Source organism: Ambystoma mexicanum, chromosome 11 (genome assembly GCF_040938575.1).
Source record: "Ambystoma mexicanum isolate Mex_15411 chromosome 11, UKY_AmexF1_1, whole genome shotgun sequence".
Taxonomy (NCBI): domain Eukaryota; kingdom Metazoa; phylum Chordata; class Amphibia; order Caudata; family Ambystomatidae; genus Ambystoma; species Ambystoma mexicanum.
In genome coordinates, this window is record NC_090934.1 from 1,355,673,772 (window position 1) to 1,355,688,224 (window position 14,453).

The 14,453-nt window shown below is 46.2% G+C and overlaps 1 protein-coding gene across 2 annotated transcripts in view; it reads left to right on the top strand.

The window, feature by feature from the left end:
- The window catches only part of CGNL1 (cingulin like 1), a 432,222-nt gene that overhangs the window by 139,558 nt on the left and 278,211 nt on the right, over positions 1 to 14,453 (top strand). For both annotated transcript variants that reach the window (XM_069624908.1, XM_069624907.1), the window contains 2 exons: positions 792 to 886; positions 9,543 to 9,636. In XM_069624908.1, coding sequence (XP_069481009.1) covers positions 792 to 886; positions 9,543 to 9,636 — 189 coding nt within the window. The remainder of the gene's footprint in view (positions 1 to 791; positions 887 to 9,542; positions 9,637 to 14,453) is intronic.

A 14,453-nucleotide genomic window follows, 5' to 3' on the forward strand; every position in this document is an offset into this window, starting at 1 on the left:
ATGTGAAAGTAGGAAAGTCCATTTGAGCCAAGTCACACATTCCACAACACCCCCTAGTAGCCATCACTGGAAGGTCACCTCCAGTTCTGAGCCACAACAGCAAGGCATTGTGGGTATGCAAATGCACCCAAAAGCAAACTTTTTCTCCAGGGAATTGTCTTTGTCTAAGAGGGCAGTGCTATTTTATACATAGCTTAATCGACCCAAGACAGACATTTTGAAGGCTGTCAGGACAACTACATAGCTGGTTTCACCCTTATTAGGGATCATCCGTGCAGTAGAGTCCCGACAGCCTTGTGTTCGGAGCATTTGGCCATGTTTTCACAACACCAAGAAAGTTATGGTGGGATTGGAAAGGTTTTAAAAAAAATAAAAAAATGTTCACCTGACAATGCCTTGCTGTTTCATCTCAGAACTGGAGATGAACTTCCAGCGATGGCTACTACACACGTGGGTAATAATAAGCCGCGCTCAGATACCTGAGGGTTCATAGCGCTATATAAAAGCCAAATTATTATTAAAATATTATTACTAGGGGTGCTGTGGAGTGTGAGACGTGGCTCAAATGGATTTTCCTACTTTCACATTTCAGGTGAAAGGTAATTTTTTTAAAAAACCTTTCATACTCATACCTTTTCATACCCATTTATGGTATAAATCGTCCTGGGCAGTTGCAGGGAATTGGCTGTAGGATTAAGGTAGGTGGGGGAGGGGGTGTGTGTGTGTCTGTCTGTCTGTCTGTCTGTCTCAGTGACACACTACACTGATTTAACTCTGTGCTCTGTTTTTAGGCTACGCCTGATCTGTTGAAGGGCCAGCAGGAGCTTGCGCAACAAACCAACGAGGAGACTGCTAAGCAGATTCTCTATAACTATCTAAAAGAAGGGTGAGTAAGGTAAACCGCTCAACGTGTTGAGTCACCAAAGCAGGTGAAATCAGATCTTTGGGGGGTGTGGGGGGGGTGGTTAGCAGGTGAGAGCCCACAGAGGTCCGTCGTGGGGCTCTGGGCTTGCCAAGATGGTGAACCAAGTCCAGGGCGAGTGACCTACCCAAATGCGGGTGAGCCAAGTGGTGTGTGGTAAGAGTTTTAAGTTTTTAAAGTATTATTTCCTGAAACCATCCTTTTCTTTGTGTGCAAACTTTGTGTATAGGAACCCTTGGGTCATCAATACATTTTGTATGCAGTCTGCATCTTTTCTACTTTGTGAATGAATACGCAACTTGAGATGACATTTCAATGCTTACCGCTTGCCTTTATAGGGGAAACCATTACAGTATGTTGATGGTGTAACAGGGGTCTGCAACTTGTGGCGCTCCTAATGTTTTGGACTAAAACTCCCATGATTCCTCACCATTGACCATGCTCTGTAGGGGTGATGGGATTTGTAGTTCAAACCAGCAGAAAAGACGGACACTGGTCCCAATTATGCTAAATTGTCTTTTCATCCGTGTGCATCACTTACATGCAGCATTGTGTGTAATTGGATTCACTTTCATTGGCGTCACTACTTTGGGAAAAGGGTGGCAATGCGTGCCAGGGTACTGACAAGTCAGCAGGGACACTCCTATCCCAAGCACAGTTGACATGAACGAGATTACCCCGTTCGATTATCGATCACAGGGAGCGTCTATGTTCTGCCTCAGGCTCTCTCCTTATGGCCGCGGCCCCTGCCGCCACCTTTTACCTCCCGGTTCTTATTGTTTACTCCTCCAATTTAGTAATGCCGTTTCCATGTTCCGTTATGTTTGGAGGGTTTTCTAATGCACCAAATCACCACTGTAATCGCTACAGGGCACCTAGGCTGGTCCCTGGTGTGCTGTACCTCCACTATCAACACCTGTGATGGCTGGAGGCAAGACCATGAGAAACGGGAAGACCGGAAGTTGGAGAAGTGGGAAATGCACGCTAGAAACCAAGGAAGGCAGGGATGCAGCAGAAATAGCCTGGCTGCATGTCAGTGTTGTCAAGTGGACCATAGCCCCAGGGGGGTTGCTAGGTCTGGAAAAGACCCAGGGCTACGCTAATGTCGGAACTGTCCGGACTGGGGGCTAGCTAGCCTGTTGGTTGTAGCTCCTGAGATTCTATCTAGGGCTACAACTAAAAGACTAGGGGCTATAGCCCCCTTAGCCCCCCCCTCCCAGCAGCGCCTCTGCATAGCTCTGAAAAACAGGAGGAGGCAGAGATGTTCTTAAGTGTTGTGATAATTGGGTTGCGTTTCCGAGGCAGATGTGGGCAAGTTCGTACAGTGTAATGTTGAATGCAGGAGGGACTCGCGTTGCATCTTTATGCGATTGCATCATGATTTCTTTTTTTTTTTTGTAAAAGGGCAGAAACCCTGTGTTCCTCACTCCGTTTTTATTACTTCGAGAACCCGTATTCCTTTCAGAATCTTTGATTGTTCCCTGAAAAATTAGCAGTCCCAGTGTAAATGCACAGGTGCACATGCATAAAGTTGCACATGCGTCCGTCACCAATGCTGCACATCTCTCCCTTGGGATTTGTTTTTATTTTTTATTTTATTGGAATGTTTGTACTGCTTTCGCTAGAGTGCTGCACATAGGTAAGCAACAGCACACATACATATACATGTGCAAAAGATAAAGTAAGCAATGAGAGAGGAAATGGTTGAAGCAGCTAAAAAGTGTAGGCCAAAGATAGTGGTAAGAAGCATGGGCCTAATTTTAGAGGGGACGGGGATGTTTGTCCCCCCCCCCAACTTTCATGGCACACAATTTTGTCCCCATTCATTTGAATGGGGCACCTTTTCTTCAGAGGTCATGTCCCCCCCCAACATTTTCAGCAAAGTTTCTCCACTGGTAATAAGACGAGATTTGAGACAAATGCACACTATGGCAAGATGTTGGCACTCCAGTCGCTGTCGTGCCAATGGCCATTCTGCTGCCAACCCCATGATGTTTGGATTTCGTATCCATTAAACAATACACCTGCGATGGCAAAGGCTGGTGGCCAAATGTAAGAAAACATTGAAATCCACTTGTAATGTTACTACTTGCACTGGCTGGAATTCCGAATCAGTCCGCGAACTTTCTAGCTGTGTGAGGAGGACTAGTGGTTAAACAAATCTTCATGCAATGACATCTTTATACTGAAATGTGTAGGGGGCTGAACCGTTTCCTCACAGATGACACATATGCCATGTGCTGCCTGTGTAGGAGCATGCGGCCACACACCTTCAAAGCCACCTCCACTTGATTTTAGAGTGTAACATTTCTGGAATCATCATTTATTATTATTATTATTATTTCTCTTAATGCACTGTAGCAGAGAGTCCCTCTCCAGTGAGAGCGGCTATTCTGAGAAGCCCCTCTAGGCCCCCAACCATGCTCGCCAACTCTGATTTGGTTCTGGGGATTTACCATCGGCTATGCCCTAGCCTGGCATGGCCATGTGCTTTAACACCAATATTGCTTGTCTTCTTCATTTGCACAGGCTTTGCACATTTGCAACTTTTACCCTTATGACGTGCCGTCAGAGCCGCCATCTCGCACGTTTTTTTATTTGCATTTATAAAGCGCACAACACCCCTCAGTCATCGTGGCACTGCTACAGAAAGCTTACTTGGTTACATAAGTGTTTTGCAAAAGCATACATGCATACATGTTGCCCAGCCCCATGTTGCAGGGCAGCTTACGTAGTTACATACGTGCTTGCAAAGACATACAGTATGCTTAACCCCATGTTGCAGGGCGTCAGCAGCATAGAATGCAGAGTTGATATCGGTGGCACAAACAAGCTACCCTACCCCATGTTGCAGGGTGGCAGCAGCATACAAATGCATAAAGTCAGTATTGGTGGCACAAACATGCTGCCCAACCTCATGTTGCAGGGTGGCAGCAGCATACAAATGCATAAAGTCAGTATTGGTGGCACAAACATGCTGCCCAACCTCATGTTGCAGGGCATCAGCAGCATACAAATGCATAGTGTCAGTATTGGTGGCACAAACCTGCTGCCCAACCTCATGTTGCAGGGCGTCAGCAGCATACAATGCAGAGTCAATATAGAAGGCACAAACATGCTGCCCAACCCCATGTTGGCACAAACATGCTGCCCAACCTCATGTTGCAGGGCGGCCGCAGCATACAAATGCATAGTGTCAGTATTGGTGGCACAAACCTGCTGCCCAACCTCATGTTGCAGGGTGGCAGCAGAATACAAATGCATAAAGTGAGTATTGGTGGCACAGACCTGCTGCCCAACCTAGTGTTGCAGGGCTGCAGCAGCATACAAATGCACAAAGTCAGTATTGGTGGCACAGACCTGCTGCCCAACCTAGTGTTGCAGGGCTGCAGCAGCATACAGATGCATAAAGTGAGTATTGCTGGCACAGACCTGCTGCCCAACCTAGTGTTGCAGGGCTGCAGCAGCATAGAAATGCATAAAGTGAGTATTGGTGGCACAAACCTGCTGCCCAACCTAGTGTTGCAGGGCTGCAGCAGCATACAAATGCACAAAGTCAGTATTGGTGGCACAGACCTGCTGCCCAACCTAGTGTTGCAGGGCTGCAGCAGCATACAAATGCACAAAGTGAGTATTGGTGGCACAAACCTGCTGCCCAACCTAGTGTTGCAGGGCTGTAGCAGCATACAAATGCATAAAGTGAGTATTGGTGGCACAAACCTGCTGCCCAACCTAGTGTTGCAGGGCTGCAGCAGCATACAAATGCACAAAGTGAGTATTGGTGGCACAGACCTGCTGCCCAACCTAGTGTTGCAGGGCTGCAGCAGCATACAAATGCACAAAGTGAGTATTGGTGGCACAAACCTGCTGCCCAACCTCATGTTGCAGGGTGTCAGCAGAATACAAATGCACAAAGTCAGTATTGGTGGCACAGACATGCTGCCCAGCCCCAATTCCGTTGATGGTCAAAACAATACATTGGACCGATATCCACAGCGGAATTGAGCAGAAATATTTTAAAGCAAAGGCATAGTTTCATTTTGTGGAAAGGGTAGCAAAGCCTGGCCACCACTGCGCTCAAGTCCCCATTCTTCAGTATTTTGGGAATGCCTGACCCGTCCTTGATTGATGCCATACAGTGGCGAGTGTTCTAAAGTCTAAATGTAATAGTCTAGTTTAATCAGTGTTTCATCTTCGTATCGCTAATCCAATCTTATCTAAGGAGCTCTCCAGATAGAGATTGTGTTCGGGACCGAATAAATGGGAGTTTCACGTGGTTTTGGATTGTTGAGTGGTCTCGGTGCTTCCATGCTTTGGTTCTCACTGTGACCCTCGTGATGCCTCAAACATTTTCCACAGCTTTTCCCAAGATATTTCAATTTCTGGAGAGACTTTTCAAGGCTGGTCAATCTTCTTTGTTCTGTGTTCAGTTTCATGTAGACATTCAATCTCTTGTATATCCACTCCCATTACTCCAACAATCCCAAACTCTGAAAACTCATTGCCCGGGCAAAGTTTCAAGGAAAGCTTAAAGCCTACATTCTCATAGTGTGTTGTAATTTTTCTGAAAAAAGGGGCATTTGAGGTACAGATTTCTTGGAAAAATGTAATTTCCACTTTCGTGTTATGTTGTTGGAAAATTGAGTAGGCGAAAGATCTGGACGTGAACGTGTTGATGTTGACGTTGGTTCTCATCGTTAATTGTTTTGTTTTAAACTATGTGATGCACTTTATTCCTAGTTTGCATTCCTCCTGAGGTGTTTTAGTGTAAAACAAATACAATAATGATCAGAACAAAAAGTAGAAGGCCCATTGTGATGTGGGCATCACAAAATGCTAACAATAGTCTTCAAATGGAGGATGAGACTATAAAATGAGTTATCCGTTTTTGCCCAAAAAATTGATCACGGAAAACAACCAGAAAATACATCCCCCTTCACATTACCAGGGTGCAATATGAGTGTGGGAGAGGCAATAACCAGGATAGATGTGAAACGCGACACATGTCCCTTCCTCAGAAAATGATTGCTCTACCTCTGAGAGATCTGATAGCCTTTGCCCAGCCGCATCTTCTATTTCTGTTTTGCAATGTGTGCCCTCAAGGTACAGTCACCAGTACATCACCGGGGCTCTGGAAATGAGGAGCTGGGTTTCAGGCATCATCGCAATTCCTGGTGTAAGCAAACCTCACTTTCTTAGACTTCCCCTTAATGTAAACCTTTAGGGAACAGCTTCTAATCACGGCGAAAATGCCATGCAACTTCCGTTCTCTTCTCCTCGCTTGCTGTCATTGGACAGAACTTTTGAAGTTTTTGGCTTAATATATCAGGCTATTGTGTTACCTGCACTCACTAATTTAAAGAATATTGGCAGCCGAACCTACGAAATGCAAAGCAAAGCCGTTTCATTTGGACCTTTCTACCTTTCTGAAACCAAGCGGTCATAAAACCGTGAAGCAGGCTTCCTCTTTCCTAGCTCAGAGGATCCGGAAGTTGCTCATTCTCAATTTAAGCGTGACCAGGAGGAGCAGCTGGGGGTGGATGTTGGATGTACCTTTATTGAGTGGTGTGGTGTGCTGGCATGGCTCATTCAGATGCTGCGCGCCGCACTCGACATCGGTCTCGCTGGCATAAGCGGAAATCTTGGTGGCACAGTGGCAAGACCAGGCCCACTGTTTGAGTCACCAGGATCAGAAGCCTAACCGTGCTTGGAGAAAAAGTGTTCTGAGGTGAAATCTTGATGCCCTTCTCTGTCAGCTGTAGGTGGCCGTGAGCGTGAGATACCCCTACCTTACGCTTCACGTGGACACTGAGTGCAGACCCAGATATGATAAGCCAATATGTCCATTTCATTCAGGAAATGCCAATCCAGTCCTGTTTTTCCTAGGCATACTGGTCTCTTAACTGCTGAATTTACAAAAGGGGAATTCAGAACTAGAAGTCCTAGAATGCAAAGTAAAAAACGGGACTAGGGTACATCTCCTGAATGAAATGTGGTCTGTGGGCCTGGACAGAAAACCGGCATCAGAAACTCCTGGATCGGTCTTGTTCTTAAACTCTCCAAATCGCTTTGATTATTAGAAGCACGCATTTCTTATTCAGATTTCATACATTTTTACCATGCAATATAATAAAGAAGGCTGTTCATCAAGTGCTCCCCGCTGGGAGGTGGCCAACCAATTTAAATGTATTGCAAGTGTTCAAGAACAGCACATCCTTACCATTTTAATGGGCGCGTTGCTGTGAGGCTCTGCCCGGGAAGACATGTGTTTGGGGTGCCAATCTAGTTCAATGCGATAGGTGGTTTGTGGGGGTGACACTTGGGTATGCGTTTCATCTGGAAGCAGCAACCCCAGATCTATGTGATGACCGCATTGGGAAATCTAGCTAGCAGGTGGAGTTGGGGACAAGGGGGGGATGATGGAGTGAACGATGAGCGGTTTAGGATTGCAGAATTAAATTAAGTTGTGGGTGTGGAGAGGTGAGCTGGTTAGTGTGGGAGAGGAGTTTGCTGTTGAACCTTGGAGTAGAGGTTTTGCCATCATGTTGTCCTTAGGGATGCAGAGGTCTTACTGTTTTATGATTTGATGGTGGTGGTGGGGTTCCGTTGTGGATGGGCGAGGGCATGGGACAGTGACCCTACTGAGTCTGAGCTTTCTAGTTTTCTTCAAGTAACTGTTGTGTGCAGGCGTAAGCGTGTGTTGGTGAGGATAACCAAAGGGTCTCCTTCTCTGTTGCATCCTGGTTTCCGAGGTTGGGGTTCTTGTCGGGATTTTCCTCTGGTATGTCTTCTGGGTCCAGGTCTGCCATGATTTTCTAAGTAGCAAAACGTGCAAGTGAATACCGTCTGGGATGGGCATTGGTTGCGATTGGTTTGATTGATCTGGTTTTTTATGGTGACTTTCTAGTGTATCCGTTACGATGTTGTGAACCACCGGGTTTCTAGGGATTTTCTGAGGACTAGATGGTTTTCCTTTGTGCAGTCACCTTGGAATTGAATTCCATGACAGCAAATGAAATGTTTCTTTTCAAAAACACACATTGAATAACATTTGGAAGCATTTTCCATCGTTCTGGTACCCTCCAGTGGCACTTATCGGCTGTAGTTGCCTCTCACCGGAAGAACAGAGACTGAGAGAGAGTGATAGAAACTCCAGTAATCGGAGCCAGAACCCAAGAGGCTCAATACATTCAGCCATGGGGCAATATAAAAGACCTATCCTAGACGGCTAGTGCTGAGATGCTAAACCCATTGCACCCTTTTCAAATGTTAGAGAGAATACACCCAACAAGCAAGTGGCTGAATATGAATTATTTCAGAGTTCCCTCCTTATGGAACCTTCAATCCAGTCCTAAACGTGGATCTCGGTGGGGTTATAACGGGGCTCTGAGCCTCCAGTTTTCTCAATTCTCAGTCTGATCAATACATCGGCCTCTGTACTGTATCCAGACGAAAAAATAGAATTTTGACTTATTGTCATGAGATTTAAGTCTCCATTAAATGTTATTGGGTTCAGAGTTTACTCGTAGAAAGGATTGAAACAAAAACAGCAACATGTGCTTGGTTCTTTGGCGCTCAAAGTACTATGGTGGTGATTTGGCACAGTATGAAGGCATAGTAACATAACAGACATTTCTTGGACTAGGTCAGGGGTCTGCAAGCATTGGCTCTCCAGATGTTTTGGACAGCAATTCCCATCAGCCCTAGCCAGCGTTGTCAATGGCGACAGATCATGGGAATTGCAGTCCCCTGCCCCAGGTGCCACAATGTCTAGAAGAATCCTACTTTGTGGTAGCTGCCAAGCTGGGAGAGAAGAGTCGACCATAGATTGCCAGCGACCTGGCCATGGCATGAAGTGAATGGGGACATGGTGTTTGTTGCTCTACTAGAGCAGTTCCTTTTGAGGTTGGAGGGGAGTGAATCCAAGACTCCAACTCTGATCTCTGAAAGCAAAAGTAACTGAGGAATCTCTCGCCCAAGTGGCCTTATCTTCTTCATTTGTACTTTCTGTACATTCCGCAGTGAAGGCACGCATGCAGGGCTCTTATCGAGAGAACACGTGAGTGGACGGTGTCCAACCATTTTTGTTTTTCACAGAGCAGACGGCCAAACACATTCTGCCCCTCCCCCCTCTCCTCTGCGCGTTAGGGAAACCCCCGCCCCCCAAAATGTTTGATGTAATTAGTTTTAAGTGTTCAGTCTGCTACTAATGGCACTGCAGCTGGGATTCAAAACAAGATGGTACGATTCGGGGCGGTACACCTCACCACATGACCACATCTAGGCACGATTAGAATTCACCAGCTCCTGCGGTCTAAAGGTGCAAGATTCTAGAAAACGCTTCTTTCTTGGGCTATTTGTCGGGTGTTCACAATTATTCTTGAGAGGCAAATGGCCATTTGTTGTGAGCACTTTATTCAATGCGAGGTGGGGGGGCGGGGGTTAGACCAAGTAAGTGAAATGTGCATATTTCACTTTTCCGGTGACGCCACTTGTCATTAAATATGAAAAGGAGTCCTGGCACGTGCCCTGCGCACAGGCCCCCACAAGCAGCGCACTGACTACGTATTCCACGTAACTCCCTGGATCCCTCACCAGCGTCTCTGGGCTTATTTTTCAGGAGCGTGGACAATGACGACGCCACAAAAAGGAAGGTGAACCTCGTCTTTGAAAAAATCCAGACTTTGAAGTCCAGAGCTGCCGGGGGCGTGCAAGTAAATCATCTCATTAATTTTCCCATGGTGTTCTATAATTCTGTGTTTAATGATTTAATCTGCATTTCGTTTTTGTTTGTGTGAATATGCTATTTAAAGTAACTAAAAGGACATTTTGTTGATATCTGATTTTAATGTTCTTGTTTTAACCCCTTAACTGCCAGGTTATTATACAAGTGTACGCAAAAAGGACAAGCATACTCGTCCTTGACACTTACTTTCCTGAACACACTTGCTTGAGCTTTCCTGAGCACACTTGCTTGAGCTTTCCTGAGCACACTTGCTTGAGCTTTCCTGAGCACACTTGCTTGAGTGCTTTCCTGAGCACACTTGCTTGAGCGCTTTCCTGAGCACACTTGCTTGAGCGCTTTCCTGAGCACACTTGTGCTTTCCTGAACACACTTGCTTGAGCTTTCCTGAACTTACTGAGCTTTTTCAACTTAATAAAGAGGGGGGGGAACCAATGATCTAATTTGCCCGGTAGCTGTAACCCCAGACATCAACCGTCCATCGTACATGAGGCACCTTCGGTAGGTTGATGGCCACAGTGACAATGTGCTCCTCACACCTGTCTTGGGAGTGTTGTGATCCGTGGTCTTGGCTGCACCTGATCACTGTCTGGGAACTGAGCACCTTGAAGCGGGCCAGGCTGCTCCTCCATCTTGTTACAGAAGTCTTCCGAGTAGTTCCAGCAGTGCTTTTCTGAATAGATTACCAGCTCCGCTACTCGACAGGCCGGCATTGGCCAATAGGGGCTGTATGTGGAAGCGGCTCAGATTGTGCATGGACAAGTTGGTAAGGGAGGATGTGTGCAGTAGAAGATTATTCTGTGGCAGTCGGGGAATGGAAAATAATTACACACCAAGCATTCACATAATAGGGCACGTGTATTTGTGTTCTCTTTAAATAAACCACATGTTAACGCTTTAATCTCCATCAGCATTCTTAAATATATGTTGTTGACGCTGCGCTTTGTTTTTAGGTGGCTTGAACCTAGCCTCATGGCGCATTTGTTGTTAGAGATTAACATGGCGAACCGATGCAATGGCACAAGGGTTTAATCTTTTAGTCTCTCAACACTAACTTCAAAGTTGCTACACGTGAATTTTTGATGTTAAGCTCCTTGTTTAGCTTCTAATTACTTCAGAGTCCAGATTAACTGGACAAAGCACACGTGTGTGGTTGAACTCTGGACAACCTTTGATTATCACACTTCCCGTAGAGTCTGTAATGTGTGCACCAACTTGGTTTAGCGTGAATGGCAAATACTATGTTGCAACTCTCGCTGTTTATTCTATAGCATGCAGTAGGCGCTTGCACCCATCAGCATGGGCCGCCGTCATAGAACTTCCATCATCCAACCTGAAACGTTCTTCTAGCCGGTTATGTGTAGGGAGGTTTGTGATCGACTGCCCTGCACTAATAACCGGGTCATCGGTTTGCCATTTATCTTCAGTAATACTTCCCAATACCCCTCTGGCCAGGCTGGTTGGAGTATCCCGATTGGAGAGTCCCCATTGGTCTGCCGCTTTTTGAGTATCTCTCTGGCCCAGTTCTTTCTGATTGCCATTTCTCCTGTGTTTCCACCAGCAGCATCTCCACCTCCTCTGGGTACTCAAAGAAAGCTGGATATCCCGCTGTGGATGACTTTAAGCTTAGCCGGGAATAACAACATATATATGCTGTCTGTGCTAGTCTCTGTTTCTGCTCGACTGCCACTGAAGTTTTCCATTGGTTCTGTCCCAGCTGCATGGAGTCTGAACCATCACGTGTGACTTGCACTGCGGATCAGCCTATGGTGACTGGAATATTGCAGTATGAGTTGCTTGTCTTTAATATTAAGGATCACGTCATTCCCGGTAACTTTCACATCCTCAAGCTGTGTCCTCTACGATTGTTAGGTTGAGGCTCCAGGAGGTGGAGTGACTTCAGACTGCCATTTCAGTGCGATTTCATGTGGTAGCGCTCAGCAATAATGACTTCCGTCTGGTGCATGTTCGCTTTTCATGACAACAGGTGGTGCAACAATGGGCTTCAAGGACATTTCTCTCTTGACCGATAGGATGGAGACCGGGGCTGTCAGGTTTCATATTTCAGCTACTGTACAGTCAGGACACACCCCTGGTGGGCAAGCTAACTGAATAACTACCTAGCTTAGCCAAAATCCTTGCACTGCTTCTTAACTAACACATCAGTATCTTCTCATCAATGCTTTGGTAGCCTCCTACCTCCATTACTGCAACCGTAATCGCATTACGATGTCCGGAAACGGAAACCAAGGTTGTCTGCATTGTACACAGGAACGCCCACATCCACCGTGTCCTGCAAGCTCTCTGTGATGGTTGATGGAGGTCAAATGAAGTTCACAATCTCGCCAGTTGCGCATGGAATGCAAAAAGGGCGTATAACACATGAGGGCAGAGCTCTAGATGGATTGTGGTACTCTTCCACCAAGGGTGCTATTGTTGCCCCTCGATTTTTCGATTATGGACCACAGGGGCATGCACGTTCTGTGAAGGAAGACACAGACAACAGACTTAAAGTTCAAACAAAAGATATTTATTAACTTAAATGTCAGGATGGTTGAAGGCATAACTTGCCCTATGCTAAGGTGGGATTTCCATATCTGATGAAACTATGAAAAGTCTGAGTGAAAGAGTTCAACTTAAAAATCTGTCTGTGTCCAAAACCTATACTTGCCCTCACAACTAAGTCAATAGAATGTGTAGGGATGATATGTCATGGCATTTATAACGTGCCTATACACAAGTGTTTCAAGACGCGACAAGGCAAGGGAGGGGAAACGGAAGGAAGATGGAGATCCTACTAGGCCCGGTGACATTGAGATCGCGCAAGTGCAGTGGGGGAGGGTAAGGGGCAGTGCAGTACATAGGATAACTGTAAAATAAATAAGGCAATAAATAAGTGCGGCCAGCTGGTGGCAAGTGCAAGGGTAAGAGCAGACATCAGGGGTCAAGTGCTAGTAGGGGCTGTAGGGATACAGAATCAGCCCCCAAGTGCAAGGGTTGCCAGGGGGCAGTGCAGGTGTGCAACCAGGTATTTGTTGAACAGCCAGGGAGAGAGGTTAAACCCCTTGGGAACACCACAGGTAGAGATATAGGCGAGGAAGGACCCAAGTTGGACCTGGCAGGGTCGATTGGAGAGGAAGGGGGTCAGCCAAGCCAGGGCCTGATCAGTGATATACAGGTTATCACAGAGATGGTTGAGCAGGATGGCATGGTTGACCACGTCCAAGGCAGAAGAGTGATCAAGTAAGATGAGGACACAGGGGGTGTTGGAATCAAGGTTGGAAAGCAGTCTTCACGGACGTTCAGGAGAGCAGTTTCCGTGCCTCTGGCAGCTCTGAAGCCAGACTGATGGTCATGGAAACAACCAACAGATTCAGGGTAAAGATTAAGCCGGGAGATGGCCAGCTCTTCGAGGAGTTTGCCCAGGAAAGGAGTGATGGAGATTGGATGATCGTTAGCCGGATGCCAGTAACCAAGGAAACGGTGTTCAAAATAAAGTTCTGACCTTAGGCCAGCTCACATCTTTCTTTCAGCTCCCTTCCCCAAGTTCAAAGTGACGCATTTCAAAACACAAAAAGGGTCCTGAGGGTCTGTCCTCAACATAACAAGTCCCTCACGTTTTAGGGCACCCTTCCCCAAGACTTGTATAATCGCAAACAGGTGGGCATCTTGGCTGTTCTCTTAATTCGCTTGGCCCATAAAGTTGTATTTCATTTCTTCATGTATTAGGGTTAACTTCAAGATTTAATTTGATTCTCCTTTCCTCTGTATATTCATACCATTTGTAGCTTTGAGTTAATTCAGAATTCAACATGCAGTGGCTTGGCTTAATTACGTTTTTATTTAGTTCGGTATTCAGTGGGCATTGGTTTGGCTTAAGGTTTAGTTTCATTCACCATGGAAAGGAATATTCATGTGTTTTACTTTAGGTGAATTTCCCAGTACTCGGAGACTTTCGAAAACATTCTTCTTTAAGACATGTAACCACTCCAATACAAAGTATTCCTGTGCTTTAACATTCAATAATGGAAACGATCCGAGACCGAAACCTTCGAAAACATTCTCTTCTGAGACATGCGACCGCACTGATAGAACGTATTTCACAACAATGGAAATGTTCAGTCACTCACGCATTGGGTTTCGCATCTAATAGAAACTCACCAGTCTCTTTAGTAGCTTTCCCTGCAAGGCGTAGCACACAAACTGCAGCTTTTGCGGTCAGTGGTCCAACTCATGCCCCTTAGACACTCCTGTGTCATCTTCTTGAACCAAAGGAATGATCACTTTTGATGAAATGGAAAGGGGCAGCCTCTACACACAGCTCTCTTCTCTGCCGTCAGTCTGCTCCACAAAGCCCAAGCTGCCATGCCAAGCTTCCTAAGACCACTTCTATTTGCAGTCCACATCGTCTTGGCATGCTGCACACAACGGACCATCCCACAGCAGTTCACTCTGGTGGCTCTCCTCCAGCAAGGTTCCCTGCTGATCACAAGGGCCTTCCTGCTGCTCCGCTTTGTGTTGCTTTCTCCTTCTCATTTTATACACCTGCACCCCTTCTACGGGTTGCAGGTGTGCTTTCACAATTAGACTTGCCTGACCATGATTAAGGGGACATTCCTGACCTCACAACACATTACAGGCCTCTTCTTCGCCCCAGGACTAAACTGGTGAAATAGCGTACTGTTCATTACTCTCAGTTGCCTCTTACTCGTCTCAGTACTGTCAAACATCACATGAGGGAAAATGATGGGAGCTGACTTAAAAATAACCTATAAACGTTTGGGAAAT